Source organism: Suricata suricatta, chromosome 3 (assembly GCF_006229205.1).
Source record: "Suricata suricatta isolate VVHF042 chromosome 3, meerkat_22Aug2017_6uvM2_HiC, whole genome shotgun sequence".
Taxonomy (NCBI): Eukaryota; Metazoa; Chordata; class Mammalia; order Carnivora; family Herpestidae; genus Suricata; species Suricata suricatta.
This window is the reverse complement of record NC_043702.1, coordinates 60,874,849-60,887,351: the sequence shown is the minus strand read 5'-3', so window position 1 is coordinate 60,887,351 and position 12,503 is coordinate 60,874,849. Positions and strand designations below refer to the sequence as shown.

General features: G+C 38.6%; 1 protein-coding gene across 2 annotated transcripts; it reads left to right on the top strand.

Annotated features, from left to right (window-relative positions):
* The first annotated feature begins 382 nt into the window (after window positions 1-382).
* G6PC2 (glucose-6-phosphatase catalytic subunit 2) lies at window positions 383-7,533 on the top strand. Of its 2 annotated transcripts, XM_029932981.1 has the most exons (5): window positions 383-600; window positions 1,162-1,271; window positions 3,133-3,244; window positions 5,442-5,557; window positions 6,363-7,533. In XM_029932981.1, exons 1-5 carry the CDS (start codon window positions 383-385, stop codon window positions 6,872-6,874), a joined length of 1,068 nt encoding a protein of 355 aa, XP_029788841.1. In that variant the 3' UTR covers window positions 6,875-7,533. The 2 variants fall into 2 exon arrangements, with proteins under 2 accessions (XP_029788841.1, XP_029788840.1); XM_029932980.1 differs by lacking the exon at window positions 5,442-5,557 and having other exon boundaries at window positions 6,363-6,469.
* The last annotated feature ends 4,970 nt before the right edge of the window (window positions 7,534-12,503 follow it).

Below are 12,503 nucleotides of genomic sequence, written 5' to 3'. Positions count from 1 at the left end.
TATCTGCGTAGTCTTCTAGCCAAGCATAGAAATTGCCAATGTCTCTGCCCTTGAAGGAAATGAACTGTGCAAAAAATTTCAAGCAAACATGATCCAACTGTGCACACAAAAGGGAGGTTGCCTAAGATATTCATTGTTTCTCCACCCAAATTTCCCCTCAACTTGCTGCAGATCAGCATGCACTTCACCTCTTTGGCACCAATTACGATGATCAACACATGAGCTTTTCAGCAGAGGAGGAGTGATGTGCCCTCTCACAGATGGTCAGCATCACATGTTAAAATAGTGGCCAGACACGCCACACGGGTAGCGTATAAAAACGGTGGGGCTCAGAGCACTTCAGCTCCAATTGCTCTATGTTTAGAATTGCCTCTCTTTCAAGATGGATTTCCTTCATAGGAATGGAGTGCTCGTTATTCAGCGTTTGCAGAAGGACTACCGAGCTTACTACAATTTTCTAAATTTTATGTCCAATGTTGGCGATCCCCGGAATATTTTTTCTATTTATTTTCCACTTTGGTTCCAACTTAATCAGACAGTTGGAACCAAGATGATATGGGTAGCAGTCATTGGGGACTGGTTCAATCTTATTTTTAAATGGTAAGCTTTCTGTTTTGTTTCATTTTTTGTAAAACTTATTTGTAAATTTGTAGCTTTGGCTTAATGATCACATTTCAGATGTGTGTAGTTGCTAGTTGGAAAATCTTTCAAACATGCCAATTGACTTGAAACATCTATTCATAAAATGCACTTACAAAAAGCATAGAAACATATACTTGATCTGACTTATAAGTAAATTCCAAACCCTGTAACACATATGTTGTGATTAAACAAGAGGTTAGTTAAATGAGCAGCACCATGATGAACAGACTGATAATTCCAGGGACCACTCTGGTGACTGGTCCTAGTCTAAGAATACAAAGCACCCACAGAAGTTTCCTTACAAGGAAAAAAGTCCTATTTTTATTGGAAACTAGGACACCAAGGCTCCAAATGACTGTCGCCATCTACAAGAGACAGACCAGAACCCAAAGTCTCTTAATCAGGAGATTTCCCCTTCAACCTTTAACTTGAGTCATCTTTATAGGAGAGAATAGCTAATCTCTAAGCAAAAGTTGTGTGTTCAAATGTGTATGCATAATTGTATTTCTTTAAATACAGGATATTGTTTGGTCATCGGCCTTACTGGTGGGTCCAAGAAACTCAAATTTCTCCAAATCATTCAAGTTCGTGCCTTGAACAGTTCCCCACTACATGTGAAACAGGTCCAGGTAAGCAATTACACCAGCCTTGCGTTACTATAGATAGTCCAACAGAGAGTCATTAAGTATGATTATTATCTAACAACTATATGATAGTATAGAGAGTATTAAAGAAATGTCCTAGGTAAGGATACTAAAAGTTCATAAGCATAACAATTGCTAATGAAAAGGAAAGCTTTATGAATAATCATTTTGTTATTTGTAAAATGGTAAGTTGGGAGACTACTTTCCAAATGATTTTATATTTGGTATTTATTTAGGGGAAGAATGTAATGGTTTGACTCCAAAACAAACAAAAAGTTAGCTAGAAGAAATTCCCAAAGAACTATATTAAAATTCTAGAAATGTTGACTTGTCTGTTGCTGAGCAACTTTCAAAGTTATTATGAATCTTTTGAGAATCTCATGAATGAGGTAAGGACTTTCTGGTTTCACTATTGCCAGTAGAGATTATTTCTATTCTTAGACTTTTTCTTTCAAATTTCTTTTTTTCTTTTGTATATGCAGAATATAAATAGACTTCTTGGGCCACTTCCTTTTATAAGTAAGATTCTGTATGAGTGTAAAATATTTACTATGAAAATTGAGTTTAAGATTCTGAAAAGGTTTTTAAAATATATATTAAAGAAAAATTACACATTGTTTTAATTTATAAGAATGTGTGACACTTTACCTTACATAGCATAAAAGTCTTACCATTTGACATCATGAAACTCATGCTGAATATAGTCAATGTCTAAGTTCATAATGAATTCTCTGAATATCTTCTTTTTTGCTCCCATAAGTATACATCCTTCTGTTATATTATTTATCACAGTACTATAATTAATTTGGCTTCTCCAATAGGCTATGCATTCCATTAGGACAGAGATGATGTATATTTTTTTCTTTGTGAAACTGATATTGGTTGGATGGATGGATGGATGGATGGGTAACCTTTGAGACAATTGAAATGCTACTTTGGTTTATCCCAGTATTTCCCAGCATGCACTCGATCTCATAAGACATTTTATGGAAAAAAAAAAAGAAATAGTGCATTCTATATTTACTTTCTAAAGATTTACAACTCATGTAAGCATATAAAAGGCTCTGAAAAATCCTGTATAAAATATAGCTTTGTAAGAACTAGATCTATAAGAAATAGATTGTCTTTGTTTAATGTGGCAGTTTTCAAAAAGAGGCGTGTTTAATCTGAATAAATCTCCACTTGGTAAAAACTCATGGCGAACATCAAAGTAAAGTGTTCTTTTAAAAAAACAAGCAGCATGGGAAAAACATTCTGGGAGTAAAAAGGCCACCAGGCTTTGTGTGTCAGGACTGATGCCGTTTTCAGCTTCTCTGGTCCATTTCATGACAAAGACACCTTTTGCAGTGGCCAACTACAAGATAGACACAGAGGTGGCTGCTAGTATATAGTGGTCATCTGTAAGTCAGTTGGTAGAGCAGAACATAGTAATGATAGCATCCACATGTTTGACTTTTCAACCCACGGAAAATAAAAGATTCTAGATCCAATGCAAGTACTTTAATTTCCTCAACAATTAAAAACAACTAGCCATGAGAAATAAGAAGGGAAGTGGCAGATTTTGGTGCAACAGCCCACGTTCTTAATTAGCCTTGAACATTTTGATTTCTAGAATTTGATGAACTTGAAAAATCTGAAAAAAGTTCTTGAAATAGTGTTTTGAGGCTCGATTTGACTTAATTTCTTTTATTTCTACCTATTTCAAAAACACTACATGTAGCCTGTGGGGTTTTGTTCCCCTGAGTTATTTGTAACTTTCATGGCTAATATGCTATTCTGTGGTCTACTACTGATACTGATACACTATTAACCACCTTTCAAATGGATCAGAACTTTGTTGTTGCAGGAAGTCCATCTGGCCATGCAATGGGCTCATCGTGTGTCTGGTATGTCATGGTAACGGCTGCCCTAAGCCACACTGTCAGTCGGATGGATAAGTCATCTACCACTCTGCACAGGTCAGCTTTCTCCAGTGTCTGTACCACTGGGATGTGAATACAGGAAGTCTTGAATACAGAAAGACTTTTTTAAAAGTTTCATTTGGGATATTTTTAGTTGTTGAAATGTGCTTATTCTATTCTATCATAGCCAAAATAGCAAAATGAATAGAAAGTTAATATTTTGTTTTAAGATAATATTCTCATTAGCTGAGAGCTATTGCCACGTTGGGTGGAAATGTTTAATTGATTAATGGCTTGCTGGAAGTGTCTTTGCGTTTCCATAATACAATAATCACTTCGGTAGCTCTTATAAGCCATCTAAAATTATATAAGGAAGCATTTTTGCAAGACCATTCCCTTGCCTTAACAAGAAGTTTTGAGAATCATCATTTCCTTTGAATGTACCAGTTCAGAAAAATTGTGTTTTCTTCTTTGAACACCAACATTTTTGACATCAATAGCATTTGTGCTAGCTTTAAAAACTATTCAACCTTTTTAATTAAAAACATTCTAAAGGCAAACTTAAATTTGAATGTTAGTAGATTTAATGTTAATAGAATAGTAATGTTTAGAAAGGCCTACAACTTTAAGATTATTCATAATTCGTATAGGAATTGGGATGTTTCCTTCTCTTCTCTCTTGAAATACTTTATCATTAAAACAATCCTGAGCACCACTTTAATCATAAATTATTAGGCTAATGAGATAAGATTCATCAGTTAATTGCTTTAAAAATACTATAACATATACCATTATGTAAAAGTTTCTAAAATAAAAAAATTCCAGGGTGCCTGGGTGGCTCAGTCGGTTGAACATCGAGCGACTCTTGGTTTTGGCTCAGGTTATGAATGCATGACTTTGTGGGTTCATGTCCACATTAGGCTCTGCACTGGCAATGTGGAGCCTGCTTGGGATTCTCTCTCTCTCTGCCCCCCTCCCATTTCTGTTTCTCTTAAATTAAATAAATATTTAAAAATTAATAAAATAATTCCAAGATCTATTGCATACTCCACTTTTTAAAGCAGTATTAGACAATAAAAGAAACAAACCACCAAAGAGATTTGGGTATTTTCAAAGTTTATTCTAAAGAGTTGGCAACTTGTACGCCTTAAGGTGTTTATTATCCAACTCCCAACAACAACAAAAGTAAAGGGTTGTAATGTAAAGCAATTAACATTTTCTATCCATGGGCAAGTTTTCAAAATAGGAATGTTAACAAGCCTCACCTTTTCTCTGTAGTTCATTTCTTCCTCAAATTTCCAAACCTTAAAAAACATTTCTTTCTTTAAAAAAAAATTCTATGATTCCCTTTAGATTTTTATAGCTGTAACATTTCTTTTGTCCACTGATATTTATTGAGTGCCTTCTCTTCATCCTAGTATTACCAAATCCCTGTTTATTATTCTTCCCTATGGATAACTCCTGCTACTTCCTCTTGGAAACTCTCATTTTTTTTCTATTCCTTAGTTTTTTCCAAAACCAGTTTGGTCCAATTATCAGGAACAAACATTAGGGAGCAAAACCTCAAGGATTCCTGTAACTGAATATTGCTAATTCTTTATTAAAAAGATGGACTTGGACTTCAATATTTTTGTAAGCTTTTTGCATGTGGCTACTTATAATCTCCAGTGTGTAATATTTAGGTCAATTCCTTGTCTCATTTTCTGTATGTCAAAAAACAAGGAACCAGAACTCTTAGAGTCTGTGAAATTGAACCAAATGAAAATTAGCCCTTGATGAAATGCTTGTGTGATTTTCATCAGAGTGGCAGTGGACTCTCCAGTGAATTTTCTTCAGACAAAAAAAATGTTGAGAGGATAAAGATGAAGCACATACAACAGAGACTAAAAATGTATAGGATCTGTTCTATGTCTTTCTGGGTATTAAGAATTCCCCCAAACTTGAATTTACCATATTCCTTTAAAATAATTATCAGGATATCAAACTATCTTCCTTTTATAGATTTATTAAAATCTCAGGAGATTGCACTGGTCAAGTTTAATGCATTACTCAAAGTAGGAACCTCCATTAAAACTTTTCATATCCTAAGAAGTACATGGAAACATTTGGGGGGAAAAAGCCTCTAGAAACATCATGTTATATCACCCAAGATTCCTCTGAGAAAGATAATCTGGTGTCATCCCCTTAATTTTAAGAGTGAAAGAGTGATACAATGTCTCTACTTTTTATGCTTATACCTATTCTTCCATCGTAGACTGACCTGGTCATTTCTTTGGAGTCTTTTTTGGTTGATTCAAATCAGTGTCTGCATCTCCAGAGTATTCATAGCAACACATTTTCCTCATCAAGCTATTCTTGGAGTAATTGGTGGTAAATATGATCACTTACCTTTAGTTGTGTCATTGGAAAGCTTTAGTGTAATTTGTTTTATGTTGTTAGATTCTGCCTAGTACGCAGTACCCTAGTCTCCGGTAATTCTGTCAAGCCACTGATAGGAAATGCTACCCTGGGAGTATAAGCAGTTCAACAACACCGCTCGAACCCTCCATGTACACTAGGGCACAGTCTCATTCGATGACATTAACACATGGCCTCTCAGGGAGATGGAGCTTCTCTGAAGTGTGACCAGAGCCATGTGTAACTCCCAACCCTTCACCTCAGACAGTCTGCGCGTGTCTTGGTTCAGGGGACTTCATGACGGCCCTCCAGCCTGCACACTATGCCACTCTCTTTGAAATACCTGAAGTGATTATTACTTGACCATGGACTTCATTTAGCAGCTGCTATGTATTTCTAAAGCAGCATTCACCATGATTGAGTTTCCACCATTCCACCCCACGTACCTTTCAAAGGCTTTCTAGTTAATTGGCTATGGCAATTGAAATATTAATTGCAGGCACCCAAATCAGTGCTCTGCCTGTAATGTGTTTGTCTCTCAGCGCCACAGACTCCTGAATGATCCACCTGTGCTAACAAGGATGGGTGAAAAGACCACGGGGGCAAGTGTGTGTTTTTATTTATTGCCAAAGAAAGGGGCTTTGGAAAATGGATAGAACCTAGATGTCTAAAGACTTTTATCATGAAGACAATGGTAAATTCGTTAATACAGAGAGGAATGATTCCTGAGGGGCTCAAGGGCTCATGGTCATTTTCAGTGTCTTTTTCTGATCCTCAGGCATGCTGGTGGCAGAGGCCTTTGAGCACACTCCAGGCATCCAAACAGCCAGTTTGAGCACATACCTGAAGACCAATCTTTTCCTCTTTCTGGTTGCACTGGGCTTTTACCTGCTTCTCAGACTGCTTGACATTGACCTGCTGTGGTCTGTGCCCATAGCCAAGAAGTGGTGTGCCAACCCGGACTGGATCCACATTGACACCACACCTTTTGCCGGACTCATGAGAAACCTTGGGGTGCTCTTCGGCTTGGGCTTTGCAATCAACTCAGAGATGTTCCTTAGGAGCTGCCGAGGGGAAAATGCCTACAAGCTGAGCTTTCGGCTGCTTTGTGCTGTGGTCTCGTTGATCACACTGCAGCTCTATCATTTCATCAAGATCCCCACTCATGCAGAGCATTTATTTTATGTGTTGTCTTTCTGTAAAAGTGCATCCATCCCACTGACTGTGGTTGCTCTGATTCCCTACTGTATTCATATGTTAATGAAACCAAGGGAAAAGAAGATTAATTAGAGTTGTACAGGGGGTTAGTGCTCTGTGGCTCCAGCCGGACCCTCCTACTCCATCCTGCAGCAGAACGACTGCTAGGGGCAGACTGGAGGCTTCCAAGCAGAGGCCACAAAATGGTGGCCACTGGCCCCATCCCACTATACCTATGTTAAGTTTGGCCTTCACAGTGGCCTCTCCCCACCCCAATTTAAATTAGTTGCCAGCATTTGAAAACCAGAATATTTGATATAAAAAATCTGAATTTCTGTATTTTCTTGAAAAATCTGACAATATGGCACCTCAGGGCCTGCATTCCCTCCTAGAAACAATCTGTTGTTGTTGACTGATTGTCCCCAGTAAGAAGCAGCATTCTCTATTTTCTCACAGTCTGTAGTACCCCAAGAGGAGCCTCAGTCTCAGTTACCTTTACTGTACGAAGGTCAGGTTGCTTATGGCTCCTGTGTGCATTTTAGTGGGAGCCCCATTAAATACAATCCCCTCAGTTTTCAGATGAGGAGAAGGAAGTTCATTCAGCAGGAAGCACTTGCTGTCATCACACCACTGTCAGAACAGGAATTGAAACCCATATGTTTGGTTCTGACATACGTTTCCATTATACTGTTTTGTTTCTTCATTTTTAAGAAGTCAAAGTCTGGGGGCACCTGGGTGGCTCAGTCAGTTAAGCCTCCGACTTCAGCTCAGGTCAGATCTCATGGTTTGTGGGTTCGAGCCCCGCGTCAGGCTCTGTGCTGACAGCCAGCTTAGAGCCTGGAGCCTGCTTCCAGTTCTGTGTCTCCTTCTCTCTCTGCCCCTCCCCTTCTCATGCTCTGTTTCTCTCTGTATCAAAAATAAATAAAACATTAAAAAATTAAAAAAAAAGAAGAACTTTAAGAAGTCAAAGTCTGTAAGAGTAAATGCTTCTGTGATTATTGCCATGTAAATCAGCTGTTTTTCCAGAAATGTCATTAAAATGCCACAGTGTTCGACTCATACCATGCAGGGTCAACAACGGCCAGCAATAGCTCCAGATATGGCTACATATCCTGGGAAAAGACATCAGGTTAATGTCTGGACTTGAACCTCTGCTTCACTCCCGGTCTCTGTTTTACAGTAGTGCTTTCCAGTGTCATTAAATGCTGATGAAGATGTTCTGCTCAGAACATTATTTACCAGCCTTTCAAAACTAAGAAAGTCAAGTCCTTTCCTCAAGGTCATGCTCCAACCCAAGAAAACTAGTAATTGCTTCTATCTATTTGAGTTCATCTCTATGTACACTGAGCTGTGGTGAAAAATCTATAGCTTTACTTTAGAAAATTATTATATATATTTTTAGCATTTATTTGTTTTTGAGAGACAGAGAGGCAGAGCATGAGCAGGGGAGGACAGAAAGAAAGAGACTCAGAATCCAAAGCAGGCTCCAAGCTCTGAGCTATCAGCCCAGAGACGGACGCAGGGCTTGAACTCACGAACCACAAGATCATTCATTACCTGAGCCGAAGTCAGCTGCTTAACCGACTGAGCCACCTGGGCACCCCTAGAAAATTATTATTGAAAGAATATTAATATTACACTTAGAATTTCTCAAAGAGGGGTTTTTTTCTTTTTTCTTTTCATTGGGTCTAGTAATTCTAGACTTTAAATTGATAATTATGTCATTTCAATCAGGTACATTTTGAGTTAAATTTTGCTACACATCTTAGCTGCCTGTGGTCTACTATAGTGTTTTATGTAACTCTACTCAAGAATATAAATACATGAATTATTTCAGATGATGATATATTAAACCATCCATAAATGTTTATGAAAACATAAGAGTTTAAGTAAGTACTACTTGGCAAAACATTAGTCGAGGAGAATGAAACCTCAAAAAATCAAAGATTTTCCTTGAAAGGAAATTATTGTTTCCTTTCTAAATGTATTTACAGAGTATATGCTGTTGCTTTACAAAACACACATAACGATGTTATGGGTTTTTTTTAATGTTTATTTATTTTTGAGAGAGAAAGAGAGAGAGAGCATAAGCAAGGAAGAGGCAGAGAGAGAGGAAGACACAAATCTGAAGCAGGCTCCAGGCTCTGGGCTGTCAGCACAGAGCCTGACGTGGGGCTTGAACTCATGAACCATGAGATCATGACCTGAGCCGAAGTCAGATGCTTATCCAACTAAGCTACCCAGGTGCCCCACAGTTTTGTTTTTAAATGTAATTGAACTTGGTTTCAGTGGTCAGGTGATTCCTAAGCAAGAAGCTGAGGGATGAAGAAAGATCATCTTAAGAATAAAATTTGTCTCATGTTGATGGGACATTTGGGGTGACAGAAAAGAGAATGATTCTTAAAGCAATGGTTTTTGTTTGTTGGTTCAAGCCCCTCTGTCTCAGTGTTGTCATTTTAGTCCTTTGACACATTTTAATACGTTTGTGTCATCCAATAGTCTCCTGCACTTGCCAAAGAGGTCACTGCTCTGCAGGACCCCTTTGTCAGAGTTCCATTTGAAATTAATAATGTTCGGTTGGAGGACTCTTCCATCTCAACACAGTCTCAGACTGCTTCTTACCAAGCCTGGGAAAAACGGGGGCATTAACAGCCAGGGGCTCCTGCTTCAATGTTCACTCCATCCTTCCTCGGTTCCCAGAGAGAAGCACTCTCCAGGCACCCATAGCGAGCACTTTCTCTTGGGTGACATATGATCCTCAGAAGGGGAATAGGATGAGGTGTGGGTTCATTTTCTATAATTAAACCCCAACAAATCCACCCCTACCTGCCAGAAAGCCTGAAAGTGCCCCATGTGATGAGATTTCCCTTTTTACTCTAGTTGAAGTCTCCTGGAGGGATCCATATGGTGGCAAATTGCTTCTGCAATGGAAACTGCTTAGGCAGCAAGAGGAACAGCTTCTCACTGCCTTGGAGAAAATACCTCCCTTTAATAATGATGGAAAAGACTCTTCTGCTTCCAATTTATTTGCTAAACGTAAGTGGAATTGAGCTCATTTGACTCACTGTTACTATATCCATATATTCAAAATGTCTACACATCTACATATTCAGGAGAAAAATGTCAATATTATGAGCTCTCAGGATGAGAAAATCAAGACAAGCGACTTGAGAGACTGCCCAATCAAACATACATTTGAAAAGAGAAGCCAAGTAATTTATTATTGCCAAAACTAGCTCTCAAGATGAGTGTTGAATCCCTCTTCTCTGACAACCTATTGATTGGACATCTGCATTAGGTTAAATTGGGCCTTCTCTAGATCTATTTCAGTATAACAGAAGGCAGATGTTTAAAAATGCATTATAAGATGCCCTTGAAAGTTATATCTGTAAATGCTTTATATTTATTCACAATCTATAAATAAATTCAAGATCAAATTGGTACATACATAAACAAAAAACCTTAGTACAAGAAAAAGTCAAAGACGTGGTTTTAAAATGTGACTCATTTCTTACGTATTGTAAAATGATATATTCTAGCACTCTTCAACTGAACTTTTTACAACGGAAATGTTCTATATCTGTGCTATACAGTATGGTAGCCACTAGCCACATGTGGCTTTGGGCTTTTGAAATGCAGCTAATATGGAGCACCTGGGTAGCTCAGTCAGTTAAGCGTTCGGCTTCAGCTCAGATCACGATCTCATGGTTCGTGGGTTCGAGCCCCACGTCGGGCTCTGTGCTGACTGCTAGCTCAGAGCCTGGAGCCTGTCTTCAGATTCTGTGTCTCCCTCTCTCTCTGACCCTCCCCTGCTCATGCTGTCTTTCTCTCTTAAAAAGAAATAAAACAACAAAAATTTAAAAAGAAAAAAGAAAAAAGAAATGCAGCTAATGCAGATGAGGAATGGAATTTCAAAATTGTATTCACTTTTATTTTTATTTATTTATTTATTTATTTATTTATTTATTTATTTATTTTTGAGAGACAAAGAGACAGAGCACAAGCCGGGGAGGGGCAGAGAGAGGAGACACAGAATCTGAAGCAGGTTCCAGGCTCTGAACAGTCAGCACAGAGCCCGATGCGGGGCTCGAACCCACAGACTGTGAGATCATGACCTGAGCCAAAGTCAGATACTTAACCAACTAAGTCACCCAGGAGTCCCTATATTTACTTTTAATTAATTTAAATAGCCATATGTGTGTCTACTGTATTAGACAGCAGAGATCAAGTCCTGTAGTGCATTCATTCCCCTGAAAAAAAAAGTAATTGTCATCTACACCATTATCCCCTGTGAGACAACATGAATGGTATTATCTGCTTTGTTTAACATGAAGAAAGTGAAGCATCAGTGATTTGCTCACATAACATGCACAAGGTATGTTTACCCTGGTGCAGAGATCTTTAATTTCACTCGAGATTATGGGTGTTAATAACATAGATGTTATTTTCCAGATGAAAATAATAATAGTTACTGTTAACATGGTATAAAACATGTATAGTGATAAGGAAATTCTCATTGTGAACCTTACAATTAATTAAAAAAATTAATTTGTGTGGTAACTGACACTAAACATTTCTGGGGCTGGAAGAACTCGAGCGACTATAAAAAGTTCACTGTAGGCTCTGCTGCATGTCCCAGGAGACCGTCCGCAGATCTAAGATGCCCTTTCTGTGCATAATCCTTCTCTCTCACTCTGTCCTGCAAACTCTAGTCACCCTGGCCTCCCTAGACTCTTAGCTCTCAGTTGCCTCAAATCAGGAGGCCTTGTTCCCTATATGCCTCCGTCATGTCCTGGAACCCTCTAAGGGCCACAAAGCTGGGTAGAGTTTTACTCAATAGTCCTGACCTCATTCTGGAAGTTTGGATGACTTTCTGACCTTGTTTTCCTGCTCGTCTGGGTCTACCACACCTGTATGTTGGAAACCAGCACTTTTGTATATATTCCAAAATCGTTCCCAAAAGGATCCCTAGTGTCCAATTGTACCTGTGGACTTGGCCCTCATTGAATGACTGCCATGGCCACCCTGGAAATTGCAAATAGATTTCTGGATGAATACATGGACCTCAATGCTTCCAGCAAACTAAAGTGGTGTTTTAAAAATTTCCTCCCCTCGTTACCTTTAATGCTTTCTGGCGGTGATTTCACATTGAAGGTCATGTAGTGCTACTAGTTAATTAAAAAAAAAAAAAGACATTTTTTTCTTAAAAAGAATTATCAGTAGCAGGTCTATAAGAAGCAATAATCCCAGAAACTTCTGCCAAATGATAGCAACTTGTGGGAAAATTCTAGGAATTAGAAGTGTTCCTCTTTAGCTTTGCAAAGGACAAGAGCAGTCGGTGTCAGAACCGAGGCTGGTTTGGTGTGGAGTCCTAATTACCGTCTTTGCTCATCTTTGATGGAGATTACAGTAATGACTTGGGAGGAATTACATCGCATTTCTTTTGGTAGCACCAAAGTGATTGCTCTCAAGGAGGGGGAAAATTCAAAGATTGAGGTTATAAAGGTTAGAGTAAAGCCGATTAATTATTTTCTGTTTTGAATTTTTTAATTTCTTTGAACCGTTTCTTTTCTTCTAACGTTTTGCCATGCAATACTGAACAGAATCTGTCCTCAGCTCCAAAACTGTGATCTCTCCCGGAAGAACACTGTGCTCTGAAGGAGCTGCCCGGACCGGGGTGGCAATGACCGGAGGGCGGCAGCCCTGGTCCTGCCGAGTGGGG